Source organism: Helicoverpa zea, chromosome 2 (assembly GCF_022581195.2).
Source record: "Helicoverpa zea isolate HzStark_Cry1AcR chromosome 2, ilHelZeax1.1, whole genome shotgun sequence".
Taxonomy (NCBI): domain Eukaryota; kingdom Metazoa; phylum Arthropoda; class Insecta; order Lepidoptera; family Noctuidae; genus Helicoverpa; species Helicoverpa zea.
In genome coordinates this window covers 7631010-7649615 of record NC_061453.1, presented here as the reverse complement: position 1 = coordinate 7649615, position 18606 = coordinate 7631010, and the positions used below count along the sequence as shown (strand labels likewise).

At 36.3% G+C, this 18606-nt stretch overlaps 5 protein-coding genes and 1 non-coding gene across 6 annotated transcripts in view; 3 read left to right on the top strand and 3 right to left on the bottom strand.

The window, feature by feature from the left end:
• Positions 1–18606, bottom strand: part of LOC124644702 (EF-hand domain-containing protein 1-like) — a 59103-nt gene that overhangs the window by 26972 nt on the left and 13525 nt on the right. Inside the window, exon 4 of the mRNA XM_047184217.1 lies at positions 2948–3111. Within this exon, the coding sequence (XP_047040173.1) occupies positions 2948–3111 (164 nt within the window). The remainder of the gene's footprint in view (positions 1–2947; positions 3112–18606) is intronic.
• Positions 3992–4065, top strand: Trnan-guu. The gene has a single exon. It is a non-coding gene; the product is annotated as a tRNA-Asn (tRNA).
• Positions 6019–9624, top strand: LOC124640008. Its single transcript, XM_047177572.1, has 2 exons — positions 6019–6592; positions 9116–9624. Exons 1-2 carry the CDS (start codon positions 6141–6143, stop codon positions 9549–9551), a joined length of 888 nt encoding a protein of 295 aa, XP_047033528.1. The 5' UTR covers positions 6019–6140; the 3' UTR covers positions 9552–9624.
• LOC124640000 (microsomal glutathione S-transferase 1-like) lies at positions 10192–11121 on the bottom strand. Its single transcript, XM_047177559.1, has one exon. It carries the CDS (start codon positions 10973–10975, stop codon positions 10523–10525), a length of 453 nt encoding a protein of 150 aa, XP_047033515.1. The 5' UTR covers positions 10976–11121; the 3' UTR covers positions 10192–10522.
• Positions 12374–13157, top strand: LOC124639993 (microsomal glutathione S-transferase 1-like). Its single transcript, XM_047177546.1, has one exon. The coding sequence runs from the start codon at positions 12461–12463 to the stop codon at positions 12911–12913; it is 453 nt and encodes a 150-aa protein (XP_047033502.1). The 5' UTR covers positions 12374–12460; the 3' UTR covers positions 12914–13157.
• LOC124639933 lies at positions 16009–17816 on the bottom strand. The gene is made up of 2 exons (XM_047177448.1): positions 17670–17816; positions 16009–17229 (listed from the first exon to the last, which is right to left on the bottom strand). Exon 2 carries the CDS (start codon positions 17211–17213, stop codon positions 16110–16112), a length of 1104 nt encoding a protein of 367 aa, XP_047033404.1. The 5' UTR covers positions 17214–17229; positions 17670–17816; the 3' UTR covers positions 16009–16109.

The window sequence follows — 18606 nt, the reverse complement described above, 5'->3', positions numbered from 1 at the left end:
TGTCTCAAAGAAATAATGAAAAACAGGGACCATACCATTAGAACAAAAAGAAAAATATTTAATTCTTGCATTTTACCATGCCTAACGTATGGCTGCGAAACCTGGAGCCTCAATAAGAACCAAAGAGACAGACTGCAAAGTTGCCAACGTGCCATGGAACGAAGCCTATTATTTATCAGAAAAAACGACCAAATAAACAGTCAAAAAATAAGAAGCAAAACAAAGCTATCAGATGTCTTGGAGACAGTAGACCTACAGAAATGGAGGTGGACTGGACACATTGTTAGGGACAGGCTTCGCAAATGGAGCACCATAGTGACTAACTGGTACCCCAGGGAAGGAAAAAGGGTACGTGGCAGGCAAAATAAAAGATGGGAAGACGAAATTAAGAAGACAGCGGGACCTTTCTGGAGAAGAGCTTGTCTAGATAGACATCATTGGAAGGAGCTAGAGGAGGCCTTTGCCCGAAGGCACTCTGAATTAAGGGATACTATTTAAAAACGAATAACAAATAACTTGTAAACATATGTAAAAAATCAGAAATAAAGGCTTATTATTATTTTATTATTAATGCTTTTGTAAAGTTTATTCAGAAGGGGGGAAAAAAATTGGCAATGAACCTTTTTATGGAATAAAAAAAATCTTTCACATCTTTATAACAATTTTAACTTTTAAGTACACCAACTAAGCATGAATACACGTGTACTAAATGTAAGTATTAATTCATTGACTCCCAAACGACATCAGATACCAACCGTAATGTCAGAGGTCACTATGCATTATTAAATGCATGCCATGCGCGGGAAATGGGGCTTCTTATAGGAATTTAAAATTATATTCTAGTCATTTCTGTGGTATAAGCTAACATAGATCGAGTTTGAGGTTGACTGGAAAGAGAATTCAACACATCAAATAACTACAAATGTATACTAATATGTTAAAGAAGAAAAAATATTGTTTGTTTGTTTGTCCCTTGTAGGCAACGAAGGTACTGAACTAATTTGAAAAATTATTTCAATGATAGAAAGCTAGATTATCTCCGAGTAACATAGCTATATTTTATTCGGGAATGGGCAATACGACCCACGGTACGTGGGTAAAACCGCAGGAAAGTAGCTAGTATTTTATATGTAAAAGTTTTTACAAGTAGTATAAGGGGTCTTCTTTGTCAATGTTAATCCAGACAGCGTTATCTCGATACGGTTTATCTGATAGTGTCCTAAACAGAGCATCCATTAATACGATAAATTACATAAAAGTACCTATCTGTTATTATGTTTTCTCAATATCTATGTCATAATGATAATCCAGTTGACAGTAAGGCATCGTTCAGACCAAACGTATTGTCGGCCGCTGACTGTGAGCGCGCGTTACGCAGTTTATTGCTTTTCCATATATATTGAAATTGTCGTTCACACCGAACCGACTATACGCTATTACGTCGTCTGTTGTCGCTGACTCTCAGTGGCCGATTATTTTACTACGCGACTATGCACGGCGGACGCGGATTGGCTACGCGGACGCAGTTGCCGAATAGCGCCGCTCCGCCGCTCGAGAAACAAACTTCAATGAGGACAGACGTGACACGTGACACCTCGCGATGTTCGACACCGAAAAGTTTATTGCAGAAGTACATTCTAGAGACTGTATTTGGAATGCGAATTCAGAAGAATCTAGTGATAGAAACTTACGAAGATGCGCTTGGGAAGACATAGCATCTGTTATGTATGAAGATTGGGGGGTTCAAATACTGAGCTCTTTTATGTGTAGAATAGTCAGCCGCTCAGCGTACGCATCTAGTGTGAACCTACACGAGCCTATTCTTTTGTTCACACATGTAGCGCATCGTACGCTATAGCTTATTGTCGGTTTGGTGAGTACGCTTACTGCAGATTGAGTCGACGTTCACACTGGGGCAGACAGTGAGTATACTCACAGTAAGCGGCGGACAATACGTTTGGTGTGAACAATCCCTAATATCAAAGTTAATCAACAATTTTAGAAGCGTCATCGTGACGCAAAGCCGGGTGGTCGATATCAAGGTTTTCCAATCTGAGATAAGGTACGTATTCTTCATGCACTGTGTACCGTCAGCAACAGGCTTTTATCATTTTAAATCATTTTTAAACAAAAAGACTTGAAACCATTCATAATTTCACCGTTCGTTTGAAATAACTTCGAATGACAGTTGTTACGTTTTAAAATGAACTGATATTTCGGAACGAATAATAAAATCAACTTCAAATCGCTAACAAGAGTTTAGCTTGGACAGATGACGTGGAGATTGATGATTTTTGCAATCAGCCCTAAAATTAAGCCCTACTGCATCACATTGTGAATAATAACATCTACCAATACATCAGCTAAGCTTCATGCAAGCATCCCATATTTAATAGGGGAGGTAAATAAAGTACTCGTTGCTTATGTTGTTGCCATTTTCTTCGTCGCATTAACTTGTAAAGTGTAGCCCGGACTTGCGTTGTAAGCTTGTCTCATTAAATCTGGTTTACCACTCTGAACATTACAAAGTTTGGAGAGCATAGTTACTGACAGTCATGTTTCCTGACAATTTATTATGCACATCTAGTTAATTATAACTTGTTACGCGTTTAATGGTTGAGCATGTCATTATGCGAATGCATGTGGAAGTTTTAACTTGGTGGGTCTTTTATGATGCTATGAATAATACAAGCAACAAAATCTTTTCGTAAGTAGGTATGACTCGTTACACTTTCATGGTGGGATAGCCATTTACAATGATGATTTGGGTGAACCACGTGCTACAAAGAAAAGATTGGACTGTTAGCCTGAAAGATGTCAAGAGAAACAAGAGAATGAATGTATACGTATGACAGTTGCCATAGAGGAATGGAAGCGGAAAACATATTGCGCCGACCCAAAATAAATTGCAAGAACAAAGAAGAAGAATTAGATAGCTATATCTTACCTGAGAACCTTCCCGTCGTACTGCAAGAAACGCAATAAGTGATCTTCTTGAATTTTTGACCTCTTCGGCGGGCGAACGTTCTTCCATCGTTCTTTCTCAGCATAGGAGTCCACAGGCAATGTCTCCTCTTTCGATATCTCCATACCTTGGGACTCCAGCCATTCCTGGAAAACATGTACCGCATTAAACAAAGCTCCATTATTGGAACAATGAATTCAACCTTGTGAAACATATTCGTGTGATGACTAGACAAAATATGTATGCGATTTTAGTCATCACAATTATTGTTTAATAAAAACAATTTTAATATTGCAAATCATGGAACTTCTGATGAAATTTAATAAATAATGGTGAAATCCAATCTTTTTACTCGGGTTTTCGACCCTGTAGGACGCAAAGAATTGTCTTAGTTCGTTTGTTTTATGTTGAACTACCGACAGCTGAATTTAATTGTCAGTAAGTACTTCGCTATTAATTTACCCGCGGCAATGTATGAGAGAAATCTAATAGTTTTATGGAGCTTAGGAGCTATTGCTGATGTTTAGCTCCCGAGGAAAACTGATGATGCTATAAAGAATTCCAGGAGAGGTGTGGCCGGTCAAAATCTAAATAGATTTTTTGTGTCACCATATTGTGAAAATATGTATAATAGATAATAATTATTATGAATGAGAATTAAAAAACACAATCTCTTATTGTAATCAATTGATAGATACTCCGAATAGGATATAGGTATGTTCACCTATTTTAGAATTTCAGGTTATTAGGCACCTATATTCTATGTGGTCACATAACAATTTTAATGAAATTGTGTTTTTTTAAAGGTAGAATGTGTTCATTTGCATGACGATAACGTTTCCTAGTTTGTTAACCTACGATTTGTATACAAAAAGAAATCTATCGCGATGATGTGATTTGTTTAAAGAAAATGTAGTAAACGCATCCAAAAATTAAAAGAAAAATTTTGACTTTATCCATTTGTAATGACCGTCATCCGTGTTAGAATAAAAGATGTCTTGGACTATTTCATCGCCGTGAGCATGAGCCTCCGTGGCGCAATTGGCTAGCGCGTTCGGCTGTTAACCGAAAGGTTGGTGGTTCGAGCCCACCCGGGGGCGTTTATTTTACACAAACTTACTTCTATTCTCATGAAAAAAAACACGATTTAATATAATAGATATGCCCCGTCATGCACCACATATATTTTCATAGCCTGTTTCCAATTTTCATGACTGCATTTAGCGTTGCTATTTATTTTACGGCAGGCGCTAATACATCAATACGCGGCATACATTAAACATTTTTATTTACCTATTACAGCTACAATTAATGTCGAATATATCTATATGTTACGCATATGCCGTAGCTAAATAGATCCTACATCATCTGGATACCATATTTCCAAGAGAATAGGTATAGAAGGTGAATGCCCCGATTCGTTGTAATGAAATAAAAGGATACAAAACATGTAAAGTGTGAAATGGGGACACAAATCAAATTAGAGGAAGTGCTACGAGATATGAGCATAATAAAAGTGGCACATAAGAAATTGGAACGATTCATATAGGTTAAGACTTCCTTATAGGGAGGTATCCTCCTAAATTAAGTACTCTAGTACAAACACGAAAGGCGATCGTGCCAAATATTATGATTAAAAAAATACAATAACATTTCTTAGCAGAAAATTCAAACCTGATCGTTTTTTACTTATTTATTTGGAACGAAAATGTAACGAGTTTTTTTTCTTCAAAAACAAATAAATTGATGAGCCTGTTTCGGAAGCAGACAGGCTTGCATGCGGCTGTAGTCACTGAAAATGAATTATTACCAGGAACTGAAAGCTCTGAAACGAATGCATAATTAAGTACGGTTTTTTTGCTCTCGGAAGGATTTATGGAATTATATTGAAACAGTAAATATCTAAATACAATATTTTCGTTACACTTCTTTAAAATTGTTAATTTGTGCCCAGTTAAATCACATAATTATTTCAGATGCCGTAAGTGTCGTTTTCTAGTCATGTCTTTTCCATTCCAAAAATGACATAACTTTAATTCCCGCTTCAAAACCACACCGCATGAACGATAGATCATCTTCATTTCTATTTTATCGAATGCATGAATCGCGTGCGCTCCGCTCATTGCTATGAGAACCCGCCAGGCACTTGTTAGTAACACTGACCTCGGGATCTCGTGTGCAGACAGCTACTGTGTAAATAGAACCGAGATTCATTGTCCAGACCAAACAGTACCGACGTCCATCGCTAGACGACTTGTATGCACGAAAGTGATCCGACATGTAGCTACAGTCCACAGTCCAAGGTAGACGAAGCACAGATTACGAAATAGGTACTACCTACCCAAATGGGTTTGTAACTATGAGTAGCCATTAGCTTAGTAATTATATTTATTTATAAAATACTAGCCGTTTTCCCGCGGTTTCACCCGCGTCCCGTGGTAACTACTGCCCGTACCGGGATAAAATATAGCCTATGTTACTCGTGGATAATGTAGCTTTCGAATGGTGAAAGAATTTTTAAAAACTGTCCAGTAGTTTTTGAGCCTATTCATTACAACCAAACAAACAAACAAACAAAGTTTTCATCTTTATAATATTAGTATAGATGACCTTGGGACGAAACTATTTTCCTCATTGGCACATGGTGGCGAAAAAACGGCTACAAAAAGTGATGTTTCTACAAGTATTTTATATAAGATCTAACCAGGTATATCCATTGTACAACTGCTATTGAAGTCCCAACCAATAAAGTCACTAATTAAATTTTTTTTAACGCAAGTTTCAACTCTATCTTCTACATCATCTAAATTCTTATAAAAAAATCGGATTTCAAGTGTTTTCTCATCGAATCTTTGATCTTCATAGTTAGAACTGTTCTGAAGCTTTCAAAATAACAAAGCGGAAACAAAGTTTATTTTTAAACAAGTGTTGTAAGTTTGTAGTTTGGAAATGAAATCAACATACATTTGGCGTTTTGTTGACGTGTTATCGCAGCGATAAAGAGCTCAGAAGCAATGTACATTGTCATTACGTATATAAGCAACAGTAACGCTACAACGGCGCAATAATTTTGTTGTAAAGTCGACTCGCCCGGTGTCCGTCATTCATTCGTGCGGCGACTCCATCGCGTGCGTAACACTGTCTTATCTTCAATAATAAAAATATTGTGTACAAAATGGTGGCGATCACGTTAACTAACCCGGTGGTGCAGTCCTACATGCTGTATTCCGCTATATTAGCCTTCAAACTAATGTTATTATCGCCGATGACGGGAGCCATGCGGGGCTTACGACGTGTATTTGCCAATCCGGAAGATGCGCAACTGTTGAAGGACAGCAAGGTCAAGTTGGACGATCCAGTGATAGAGAGAATACGGCGGGCGCATCTTAATGACTTGGAGAACATCCCGGCGTTCTGGGTGCTTGGTGCTCTGTACGTGACGACGGGCCCGGTGGCCGCCTGGGCCACGCTACTGTTCCGAGTCTACACACTGGGCAGGATCCTGCACACCATTGTATATGCCGTGGTGCCGCTGCCGCAGCCGGCACGGTTCCTCGCCTTCGTCATCCCTGCAACCGTTTCATTCTACATGGCCTCACAAGTTATCCTCTACTACATTACAGCTTTGTAAATCTCCGTATCTCAACGAATTGAAAATAATTTTAAAAATGTTGGTGTGACTAGTTGTTAATTCACTTTTTATTTATTACGCTTATTATCCTAAATATGTTTGAGATTATTAACCATTTACTTAAGTGTAGTGGATGTGTAAATATTTTTAATGTGGAGCATTTAATTACAAACACAAACTTTGTCGTTTCTAAGTTTTAAGTAGTGGCCCAAATGGTGAAAATTGTAGTTTGACAGACTGTAGTAAAACTACTTCAGAATTAAAAGTAAGAGGAATTGTGCAAATTATAACAGAACAATTACAATTACGTAATCATACCCAAAAATGCTTGATTCTGTCACAGAAACAATAGTGATTGTTTAATTAAACTTTTCCTTTTACTAGATTGGGCCCTTATATTATGACTATTGTATAAATTAATCACGTGTCATTATAAAGACACACCTTCAATATACCCATTTGTCTAATTAAATTGTACTTCCCGTGACATTTGACTCAGCATTTTTATTTTCGTTGATTATAGACACGCTTTTGACGTTTGGTCGAAGATGGTGCATGCTTGTCTAAAAGTAACCATTTACTCTTGACTTGAGGACTCCCGGGTTTAAATCAGAACTTTTATTTTTACTCAGTTTTAAGAGACATACTGAGAAGTCAATAGTAGTTACACTTGCTTAGCCTTAAGCCAATAGCTCAATTACTATAAGATCTTACCTATCCTATCCTATCCTTACATCCTAGGCTACCCCTGGGATTATGCTAACTAACACCCATCCCAACAGTTTTATAGTCTTTTGTAGGCACATAGATTCTCACATTGAAGAACTGGCCAAGCGCGAGGCAAATAATCTTACGAAAGGATACATTTTCATGTTTCGGTTTCAGAGCAATAAAATTAAAATTAGAAACATTGAAAGGTAGCTGTTAAATTTTAGTAGTAAGCGAATAAATTACAGGCCATCAAAGAAGGCCTCTTAAAATAACATGATTTACTTGATAACCTGAACTCATGGCAAACTATTTCGCATGAACGATGGATCATCTCTATTTAAACAGATGGATCACTCGCGTGCCGTCCACTCGTTGCTATAACAAAATGCACAGGCTCTTGTCAGTAACATCTATTTATAAAATCTGCAGTAACACTGGCCTTCGAATTCTTCTTCCTTGCAAATACAAGTAGGGCCACTGAAGGGTGGGAAGTCTTGGGGCCAACTGTGTCTTTTAAAAAGTGCTGTATTCGGCCAATTACGAATCCATTATTTTGAGTGAATGCACGCACGTTCAGTCCATGGTAGGAACTAATTGGTATTCAGTTTGGATCGACATATTAATCATTCTTATGTCATTTGATTACAATAATAGGGTCTTGAATGTAAATGGAGAGAAAAAGGTCGACCACAAAAGGTTTGAATTTCTGTCAATGTTTTAACATGATGGCATTAAATAGAAATAAAACCTGGCACTACAACTCAACGCAATAAAGTGAAATAGATACCTAAAAAACCTTTAATTTCCTCTCAACCTCAACATATTTTTAAAGGAACTTCGAAAGTCTGAAATTTCTTATTTACGTTCTTATGACATTAAGTCTTCTAACGTTGATTATTCTTGATTTTTATAGCCTAGCACTGTCATGAAGACATCAAAATGAAAAACCTCTTTTACATTTTAAAATATAGTCATTAGGCATTTAATGATTCTTTAAAAGGTGCTTCTTATATTTTTAGGGATCCGGGCCTCAAAAGAGCCCTAAAAATTCACTATTCTTGCTTCTCAAATCATGAAGATTGTCGCACAAACTTGGTAGAAAATCCAAAAACCGTAAACATCTACTTAGTTGAAGTCGCAATATATTATTTACTTAGTTAGGGGTTTAAACTTATTTGCAATTGTCAATCTAAATTATCCTACATCGATATGCGTTGACTGTGACAATAGTTCTCCAAATTCATAGTTAAATTAAATTAGTCCGTCAGTATGATCTTACTGTACCTGTACATTTTCTTTACTTTTCTACCTTGAAACGATATTTTATCATCATTTTACGGAACCCTCGCTGCAACTCTGACCCGCACTTGACGATTTTTTATAGAAACACCGCGTCTTAAGAATTACCATTTGTTATAAAATTTTTATTTGTACTGTTCCTGAGGTGATTTAAATGTTATGCACGCATTTGACGACAAGATTGACGACGAACTTTAACCTTCGTAATGGCCACCAAGTAACAAAATAACGAAACAAAAATAAAGATCTAAACGCAGTGCGTAAGCATACATTACGCGTTTAGTTAACATTTTAACGTAGCGATAAACAACTCGGAAGCAATGTATACTTATGGAATGCGTACAACCCATAGTAACGTTACAACATAGGCGACGTGAAGTTGGTCGTAAGATCGACTCGACCGGTGTGTTTGTCATTCGTGCGGCGACGGCCTAGCGTGCGTACTAGACAGTTTATTTATCACGCTATAATATTAAAATTGTGTACAAAATGGTGGCTATTGAGTTAAGTAACCCGGTAGTGCAGTCTTACATCTTGTATTCGGCTATATTAGCCTTCAAACTGTTGATATTGTCGCCTGTAACAGGCGCTACGCGTATGTCGCGACGCGTGTTCGCTAACCCAGAGGATGCGAAGCTATTGAAGGGAGCCAAGGTCAAGTACGATGACCCCGTGGTAGAAAGATTCCGACGCGCGCACCTTAATGACTTGGAGAACATCCCGGCGTTCTGGGTGCTTGGTGCTCTGTACGTGACGACGGGCCCGGTGGCCGCCTGGGCGACGTTGCTCTTCCGAGTCTACACACTGGGCAGGATCCTCCATACCATCGTATATGCCGTGGTGCCGCTGCCGCAACCCGCACGGATCCTCGCCTTCGTCTTCCCTGCCTCCGTCTCATTCTACATGGCCTCACAAGTTATCCTACACTATATTACAGCTTTGTGAATCTAAGTTAATGTATTGAAAGTTTAAGTTAAGAGTTGAGTTAAAATTAAATGGTTAATGGTGAAGTTATAAATTGTGTTGTTTATTATCGTCTTGTTTATTATGCTTATCTTTACATAACCTCAATATCTTTGATTTATAAGATTACATGATTAATAATTAATGATTTACGTAAGTGTAAAGATAGAAGGTTGGTGAATATTTTCCAGTATGTACTACCCATATTATAATCGTAACCGGCCCAAGCCCAAAATCGTTTGAACCTATAATCGACCAAACTGGTTTAAGCCGTTACTTTGTATTTTAATCTGACAGCCCTGGAGCGACGGTTATCAACAACCGGTTAGCTGCTATTGCCAGAAAAATACAAAAAATGTATACAAAATAGATTACACACTAACACAAAGATAAACAATTCTTATGTAATCTTAAAATGCATAAATTTGGAAGAATTATTAAAATCGTTTGCAATTATGATTTAGTTGCAATATTGCAATTGCAACAAATGCGGATGGTGATGTTAAAGATGGACACCAAACTAGCTGACTCTAAAGACATATTTGCAACCGGTAGGCAAGACTTTTTGCCAGGCCCTGGGGCTATGTCAGGTTTTAATAATATTATAATAAAATACATACAGTTCATAAAATTAAAAAAAAATATTTAATACTAATAACAACTTAACAATTAGATTAACTAACATTACCACAGTTCTAAGGGAAACGTACAGAATTCAGGGGTCCATGTTTTCGTAAATGTGGTAGGCTTCCCTCACCTAAACGTTCAAATATAACAATATGGTTTTATAAAACGTTAGTAAAACAAATGATACGCACAAGGTGTCTTAAAAAGTGACACTTTCTTACCGTACGGTTCCATTGAAATGTATTTGTAGGGCAGTCCGTCATCTTGAAAATTTTGGGCACTCCTGCTTAGCACTAATGAAAAACTTTCAATCTATGGTGTTAGGTTTACATAGCACTAATGTAATACAAAGCAACTTGAAGACCCATGTAGCTTGTGATTACCACAGGGATCAGGTAGGCAATAGCACGCGAAGGTTGTGGCAGTGGCATCACGACGTACACCAAGGTGTGCAGGATCCTGCCCAGTGAGTAGACTCGGAACAGCAGCGTCGCCCAGGCAGCCACCGGGTCTGTCGTCAAGTACAGCGCTCCCAGTATCCAGAACAACGGGATGTTCTCCAACGCATTGAGGTGCGCACGCCTCGCTCTCTCTACATCTTCATCATCAAACTTAACTTTTCCTTTGTTTGCAGCAGCATCCTCTGGGTTGGCAAACACACTTTTCTTTACCCGCGATCTGATTGTCAGAAAAGCCGCAAATAACAAATTCCGAGCTAAAATAGAGGAGTGGAAAATGTACGTTTGTACAAGGGAGTTGTCTAACGATAACGACACCATGTTTAAAATTAGTTATGCACTCGATGTGTGTTTTTCAAAAATCTGTAACGAAGTGGTGACCGGCGCAGCTAGGTGTGGTAGTTTTAGTATCATCTCGGACATTCAGTCACGATGATCCAGCAGTTTTACAAGCTGTTATCTTGTGATACGGTAGACTGTTAATAGGGAACTGTCTCGTTTAGGCTACGTGGACTTTATTGGCTGATGTAAATATTAAACAAATTTGAGTAATCATTATGTCATAATGTAGTAAGTATAAAAACGATTAAGATACTCAAAGTTACGTAATAGTCGCATGGGGAAAAAAGACCTTGAATATAACGGAACTCCTTCAATTTCCGACAATTCATTCATCCAAGTTGATATAAGCTGTCATTTTCAAAAAATTAATACTAACATTAAAAAAAAATACTTATACAAATAACTGGAGTATGTTTGACTCTGTCTCTAATAACACACATTGAGTCCTCCGCGTTACAGCAGGAAATATTAACATTTGACAAAGTTTTGTTAAAAGTAAATTATGTTTGGATTCGATAGCTATAAAAAATAAATATTGGAATATTAATTATCAAATCTAATTCGTCTTTTTGCCTCTTAAAAACATATTCGGTTAATGTCTACATGGTGTAAGGTATTTACTGTCCACCACTTTCTATTTCTATCTCTGAAACTATTTCATGTAAATAAGAAATATAAAATAGAAAATTTCATGGTTAATAAGTTTATCATATATAGTTATTCGATTTTCGTAACACGAGAACATGACAAAACGAAAGTGTACGTGTATATGTTTCCAACTCAAAAACATTTCATTCCGAGATTTTGTTTTAGATCCTACTAATTTTACTTGACTTTTTATATATCAGTAGTTCAAAATCAAATCAAGTACTTTGTAAAACACAGGGTACAAAGTTGTGGAATTTAAATAGGCAAATTCTGACTAAATACTGTTAAAATATTATCCAAGAATTTATTATAAGTACTTTGATCTCGAATTGAACTCAACACACAGACAAATACTACATGTCATCAGATATTCTTTTTATTACAGCAAATGCCATCACAATACACAGCGAGGAAATAAATCATAGAACTGGGATATATCGCAGCATATTTTGCAATACAATAATACCTTATATTGCTGATTAGTGATACAAAAGCAATTTAAAGTTTTAAACGTAGGTATTCATCGATCACAATACATAATGTTTGTCATCATCACAAGTTTGCAAATTCGGAAAAGATTTAGATAGCTATAAAACAGGTTCACTCAACACAGTACCGTTCACGTTGGATACAGGAGGCATTGCTAAAAATAGTTATGAATAATATAGAGAGGGAGATAACAGCCCAATAATCTGCTGTATCATCGTGACCGATGTTCCATATAGATATTACTACCTCGCCCAAACAGATCGCCAGTTCACCGTTGATTTTTGAGTGAAAAACTAGTGCTATTCCGTGCTATCCCCAATTGTAAACATGGTGTCGATATCGTTGGACAACCCCTTGGTACAGACGTACATCTTTTATTCCGCAGTACTAGCTCTGAAGCTGTTCTTTGTAGCTATACTGACTGGCGCTGCCCGTGGAAAGAAAAATGTCTATGCCAACCCAGAAGATGCTGCAGCTAGGAAAGGGACAGTGAAGTACGATGACCCAGATGTGGAGAGAACAAGACGTGCGCATCTGAATGATCTGGAGAACATTCCTGCTTTCTGGGTGTTGGGAGCTCTGTACTTGACGACGGATCCTATAGTTGGCTGGGCCACACTGCTGTTCCGTGCGTTCGCCCTGGCCAGGATCGCTCACACCATCGTGTATGCTGTCGTGCCCTTGCCTCCTCCATCTCGCGGCATTGCATTCGCCGTGTCTTTCCTCGTGAACGTTTATATGGGTGTTCAAGTAGTGTTATATTATCTGTCTGCCATGTAAAAGTTAAAACGATGCCAGTTTAAGAACAGTTTCTAATTTTTAAGTGTTTGTATTGTGATGTTATAAATATTTTTTACTATTATTGTAGGTGTAAAGTTGTTACCTACTTTCATTATTTGAATGACACGAAGTACTCTACGTAGTATGTTAATACTTTGTTAATCAATGTATTTGTGATTGAATAATATTTGCACAAATGAGTGTTGTGAAACCGCTACGCACTTATTAAATCATATTTTTTTTACATAAGCTTTTTTTTATACTTAACTGAATTAAAGTGAACCTTCAACTTAGCTTGATATATTCACCTTGTCAGTTACAAATAAAACATATCGAGCCTGTTATGGAAGAACATCGTAAGCAACAAACAAACAATTTTACAGGAGACGTATTTTACTGTTTATTTTTTACTGGTTAATCAGACATGTCTAGTTTTTGTATTATATGCAAAACTCGTTAGGATCTATGTATAATCAATTAAATCATTGCCGAAGGAATTTAATAATGAGTACTTTTGTTGCTTAAGATAAAATTGAAGGTCGTAATTTCATCTTGTTTTTCAAAAATCGTCATTTACGCTATAAGTTTTCTTTATGTCAGGTATATTAATATCAAGTTTTTTCTTAATAAAACGAAAACATAACAAATCAATTTATATTTACAATAATTTTCATTAACATCAATAAATCAATCATTCGTCGTCAGTTTCATCCGGTAGTAAGTCCTTTGTATTGTCGTCATAGGGCAAGGCAAGGTATTCCTGCGCATATTGTGCAGGAATTATACCCTTGTCACACATTTTTTTCAGATCCATGTACTTTGGTTTAGCAATAGGTATTTTTGCCGAGTATGCCGCCGTGGGTGCCTGGAGACGCTGTTGACTTTGGCGAGATCTAATTATAAAGCTCAAATCCACGCATTGGTTTTCGCAATCAGCACTAAACCCGTAATTAAGTTCAATAATTTTTGGCTTCTCTCTTTTGACGTAAGCTGATCTTACTTTTGTTATTGGAATTTTAATAGTTTTTGGCAAATATAAATCTGCAAATTTTTTCCAGTCTAAGACATCGGCATTTTCTAACATTTTAGTTTCATAATTCTTTGGATTTGTTCTGGCATTTGAAATTAATGTGGGCCATTGAGATGGTGCCCAAACTGTTCTTCCTTTTATAAAAGTTTCGATGGTTGCATGTACAGAATCTACCGGCATCATTGTATGCCCAGGAATCAAAAAGTTTATCGTTATGTCCTCAATGAACATTGCAACATTACTTATGAAGTACGACAACATTGAAAGCATCGCTCTATTTTTATTTTGTCCGCAGCAACTATCGCAGTACAAAGCTAAAGATGAATGCTCGCCCTTCTCATCAATCGCTTTGAGGTACTTAAAAATCACCGTACAAACTTCATTACAACCTCTTTTGGCTTCAGACTCATGCCATAAGTAACAATATCCATTCTTAGTTCCACTCTCGTAAATAGTTTCGTTAAAATAGGCCAATTTTCTTGAATAATATAAATTTATACTGTCTCCGTGCGGGGTAGTCAAGACTTTCTCGAGGTCAAAACTCGCACACAAAAAATCACTCGAGCTTTTGCTGCGAGCCTGATCATCCAAAAATTTATTTTTACACGCTTTTTATTAGCTTCACCTGTATGTTTGTATGTTTGTAACCGACTTCTTTGGGCGCGATTTTGACCCACTTTAAATGGCCAGATTTCGTTCAAACTTTGTAGATTTATTGAGGACCGATGACAATACACTAATTTGATAAAATTATTCCATTTTTAACCGACTTCCCAAAAAGGAGGAGGTTACACATACACATCGATTACTCCGAGGTTTATAGACCGATTTACGTGATTCTTTTTTTGTTCGACTCGGAATAGCTGGCAGTTGGTCCCATAGTCATCAGGTTAGGATCTGATGATGGAAACCCTGAGAAATCGAGGGCAACCTTCAAAAGTTGTAGGCATACATAGGGTAAAAACTTGACACTCAGGTGTACGCCTAAAAGCACTATTCAACTGTGAAGATTTGGAGCTGACCTGATGATGGAGACCAGAGAGGGTCGAGGGAACTCGACAACTGAATATGTAAACTACCTCGTGTTTGGGCTTAGATTATTCGTATTGACAAGACCTATGCAACAGTGAAGGTTTGGAGCTGACCTGATGATGGAGACCAGAGAAAGTCGAGGGAACTCGACAACTGAATATGTAAACTACCTCGTGTTTGGGCTTAGATTATTCGTATTGACAAGACCTATGCAACAGTGAAGATTTGGAGCTGACCTGATGATGGAGACCAGAGAAAGTCGAGGGAACTCGACAACTGAACATGTAAAATACCTCGTTTGGACTTATATTCTTTGTATTGATGAGAACTTCCCACATGTATGGATAGTGACAACTATTCGTATCACTGAAAAGCTTTGAATAAATAACCTTTTTACAAAAAAATTAAACCGACTTCCCAAAACACTAAAAAGCAAAAAAAAAACTAATTTTAGGTGCACCGGCCTAGAAGTCGGTGGCAAAATTAACTTAGTAACATCCATTAGACACCGACTTCTAGGCTTTTCAATTTGCAAAATATGATTTTTGTTAATTTACCTATATAATTTTCATCTATAGTCGATAAGGTAAGAAAATTAATTAAAATTTTCTAGAATTTTTCTCTACAGTCGATAAGGCAGGACTCGATGTAAATTTTTATTTCCAATAATTATCTTTAGCCGTTTTCTCTAATATTGACAATTTTTTGTATACTAAAGAGAATTTTAATTCTACAAAACAAATAATAGTTTTGAAACAAACTAAAAAGTAGAAAATAAATAATAGTTTAAAAAAAAACTAAAAAACACGCTTTTTATAGAAAAACGAACTAAAAATTAGAAAATAAATTTTAATGGATTTAAATTAAGAAAACAGTGTTAAAAATTTCAATGAATATAAATTAATAATAGTATGAATACAAAAAAAATATTTTAAAAAAGCGTGGGGTGCTTTTAAGATATTATCGAAATGAAAATCACTGTACTCATATCTGTCAATAAAATATTTAGAACTATTGACACCATGCACCCCACGCTTTTTTAAATATTTTTTTTGTATTCACACTATTATTAATTTATATTCATTGAAATTTTTAACACTGTTTTCTTAATTTAAATCCATTAAAATTTATTTTCTAATTTTTAGTTCGTTTTTTTGCGGCATCTTTTTCCTTGGCGTGATTTTTATATTCCTCTGAATTTGTGGCATCATTTTGAGCTGTACCATCCAAATGTTTGATGCGCTCGCACATAGCACACTTATCTTTCTTCGGGAGATGGAAACCTATATTAAAGTTATTTCTAAAAATATTTTTGAAAGTTTGTTTCTGCACAGAACCTATTTCTTTTACAGTCTCGTCTTGCAGATAAACTTTATTATACAAGTATGTCAAATTTCGGAATTCGGAAGGCAAATACAATTTATTTCCTTTATTTCGGCAATAATGGGATTTAACTGCTGGAAGTTTTTTTATAAACTGCTTTACTGCTTCAATGACTGACTCACTATATTTTTTTGTAGGTGTTGATTTACCTCTTTCATCTGGCTTAGAGACTTTTATAGCAGTTATATTTTTAAGGGTATATCTTAACGTCATCTGTGATATTCCTAACGTTTTTAATAAAAATTGCTGGCACACTTTCTTTCTGCCACCCTCTCCACAAGGAAAGTAATACCGATAGGAGACTGATCGCCTACTACATTCTACTCTTCGCCGGCGAATATTTGTCTCCTCGACTAATGCCAGTAGCCAGTCTCGTTGTCTTACGGAACTCCCTAAACCCCAGTAAAGTTCGTGTATATTCCTTCTATCTTCATCACTAAAGTTCAACTCACATTCATTACCACACTTTTTCCCTGCACAAGGGTTTGGTTGAACTTTTTTTCCTTTACCGGAACATCTTTCTGATTTGGCTTGTAATCGCTTTGGTAGGGGACGTTTCTTTCTGAATCCTTTTTCACCTACTATTTCATCATCATCAGCTATCCCATCGTTACATTCTGATTCGCTAGAACTGCTGTAAGTTTCGAAAAATGTACGCAAAGCCGTAGACGAAGCTGTAGATGTAGACGCTGAGTCGGTATGATGAGGAGATTCAAAATGCCTCTTTACTTTTTTGCTCATCGGCATTACCCAAGATTCATCACTATCATCTATTTCTGAACTACTACTACAGTGCGTCGAATCTGAATTTCGGTACGGAACTAAGACCGGTTGGTTTTGGACTTCACTATTCATGATGATTTTCGGAATTCTGAAAAGAAAATTATGATATCATGCTCCTGCACCAAAGCTGATTGAGAACACGTGAGTACTAGACTAACTTACATAGAAGTCCCAACAACTCAAAATCAAAAATCGTTTATTCAAATTTGGCTGCAAAACAGCACTTTTTGAACATCAGAAATTTACAAAAGACAGCCCCCAAAACGCCCACCCTTCACCATTTCCTATGTGTTTTTGGTGGGAAGGAGAAGTGAATCCCCAGCAACAACCCAACAGCAACTTCATCGTCATGCATCATACATTACAATGTTTACGTATTTATTTATTTTCAAGCCAATAGCAGAAAGTAAGTACACGTAATCGGTTAATGAAACATAACGATCTTAAAAAATAACATGCGGACACCCAATTCACTCAAAAATAAACAAATTACTCTTAAACAACAAAAATAATATTTATTGTACTTACATACGTGCGTCCTGCACTAAAACTAATCAACTTTGCAACACTGATGCTCGTAATTACACGTTTGGCAGTAGTTCTTTACTTTACTATAGTTCGGCCATTCAGAGAATGCGTTCCTGACACGTCGCGATTGAACTGACGACGTAACTTTGCAATGGCGTTGCAGTTACGATAAAAATATTTTTGCTGGTTGTTTACCGTTTTAACAATTGAGGAGCATTAAAACAACATTATTATATCAATAATCAATGAATGTTATTACGTCGTCAGTTCAATCGCGACGTGTCAGGAACGCATTCTCTGAATGGCCGAACTATAAACAACAACAAGAGTTATTCGCAAGACGCTGCATCGTTATTTCGAACAAGTTTGAACTTGAACCTTTCTGACGATCAGTGTTTAGTTATTGCTCGGCTATAATATTTTTTTTACATTCATTTTAATGTTCAAGTTTAATATTATTTCAATATTGTATAAAGTAAAAAATCTAAATTTAATATTACTTCATTTAAATAAACATGCAGTCAAAAAAATTATATTCAAGTATCATTTTCTGCAAATAATCAAAATGCATAAACGATAACTAAACGCAACACAGATTTTGGTCAGATAGTACGGACTGCAGTTTTATCGTAAATAACAAATGTTACTTACGATAAGTTGGTTACGATAATTCTGCTTGCTCTACTATTTGAAACTTTAATTTTTGTCGTTTGCGATACTATTTTTTTCTTGTTATAATTTTGACGTTTCTTTAAATATGAGTTTAGGGGTCTTCGCAATAAGGTCTAAATAATTTTAACTTGACGTAAGGATCAAAAAGTGAAATACCTATATTTTGTCGCTTACGATGTTTTTCCATAACAGGCTCGATATTTATCTTGAGAATAATTTAAAATTCTTAAAACTATGCAAAATGTAACTTTTAAACTAGTAGATA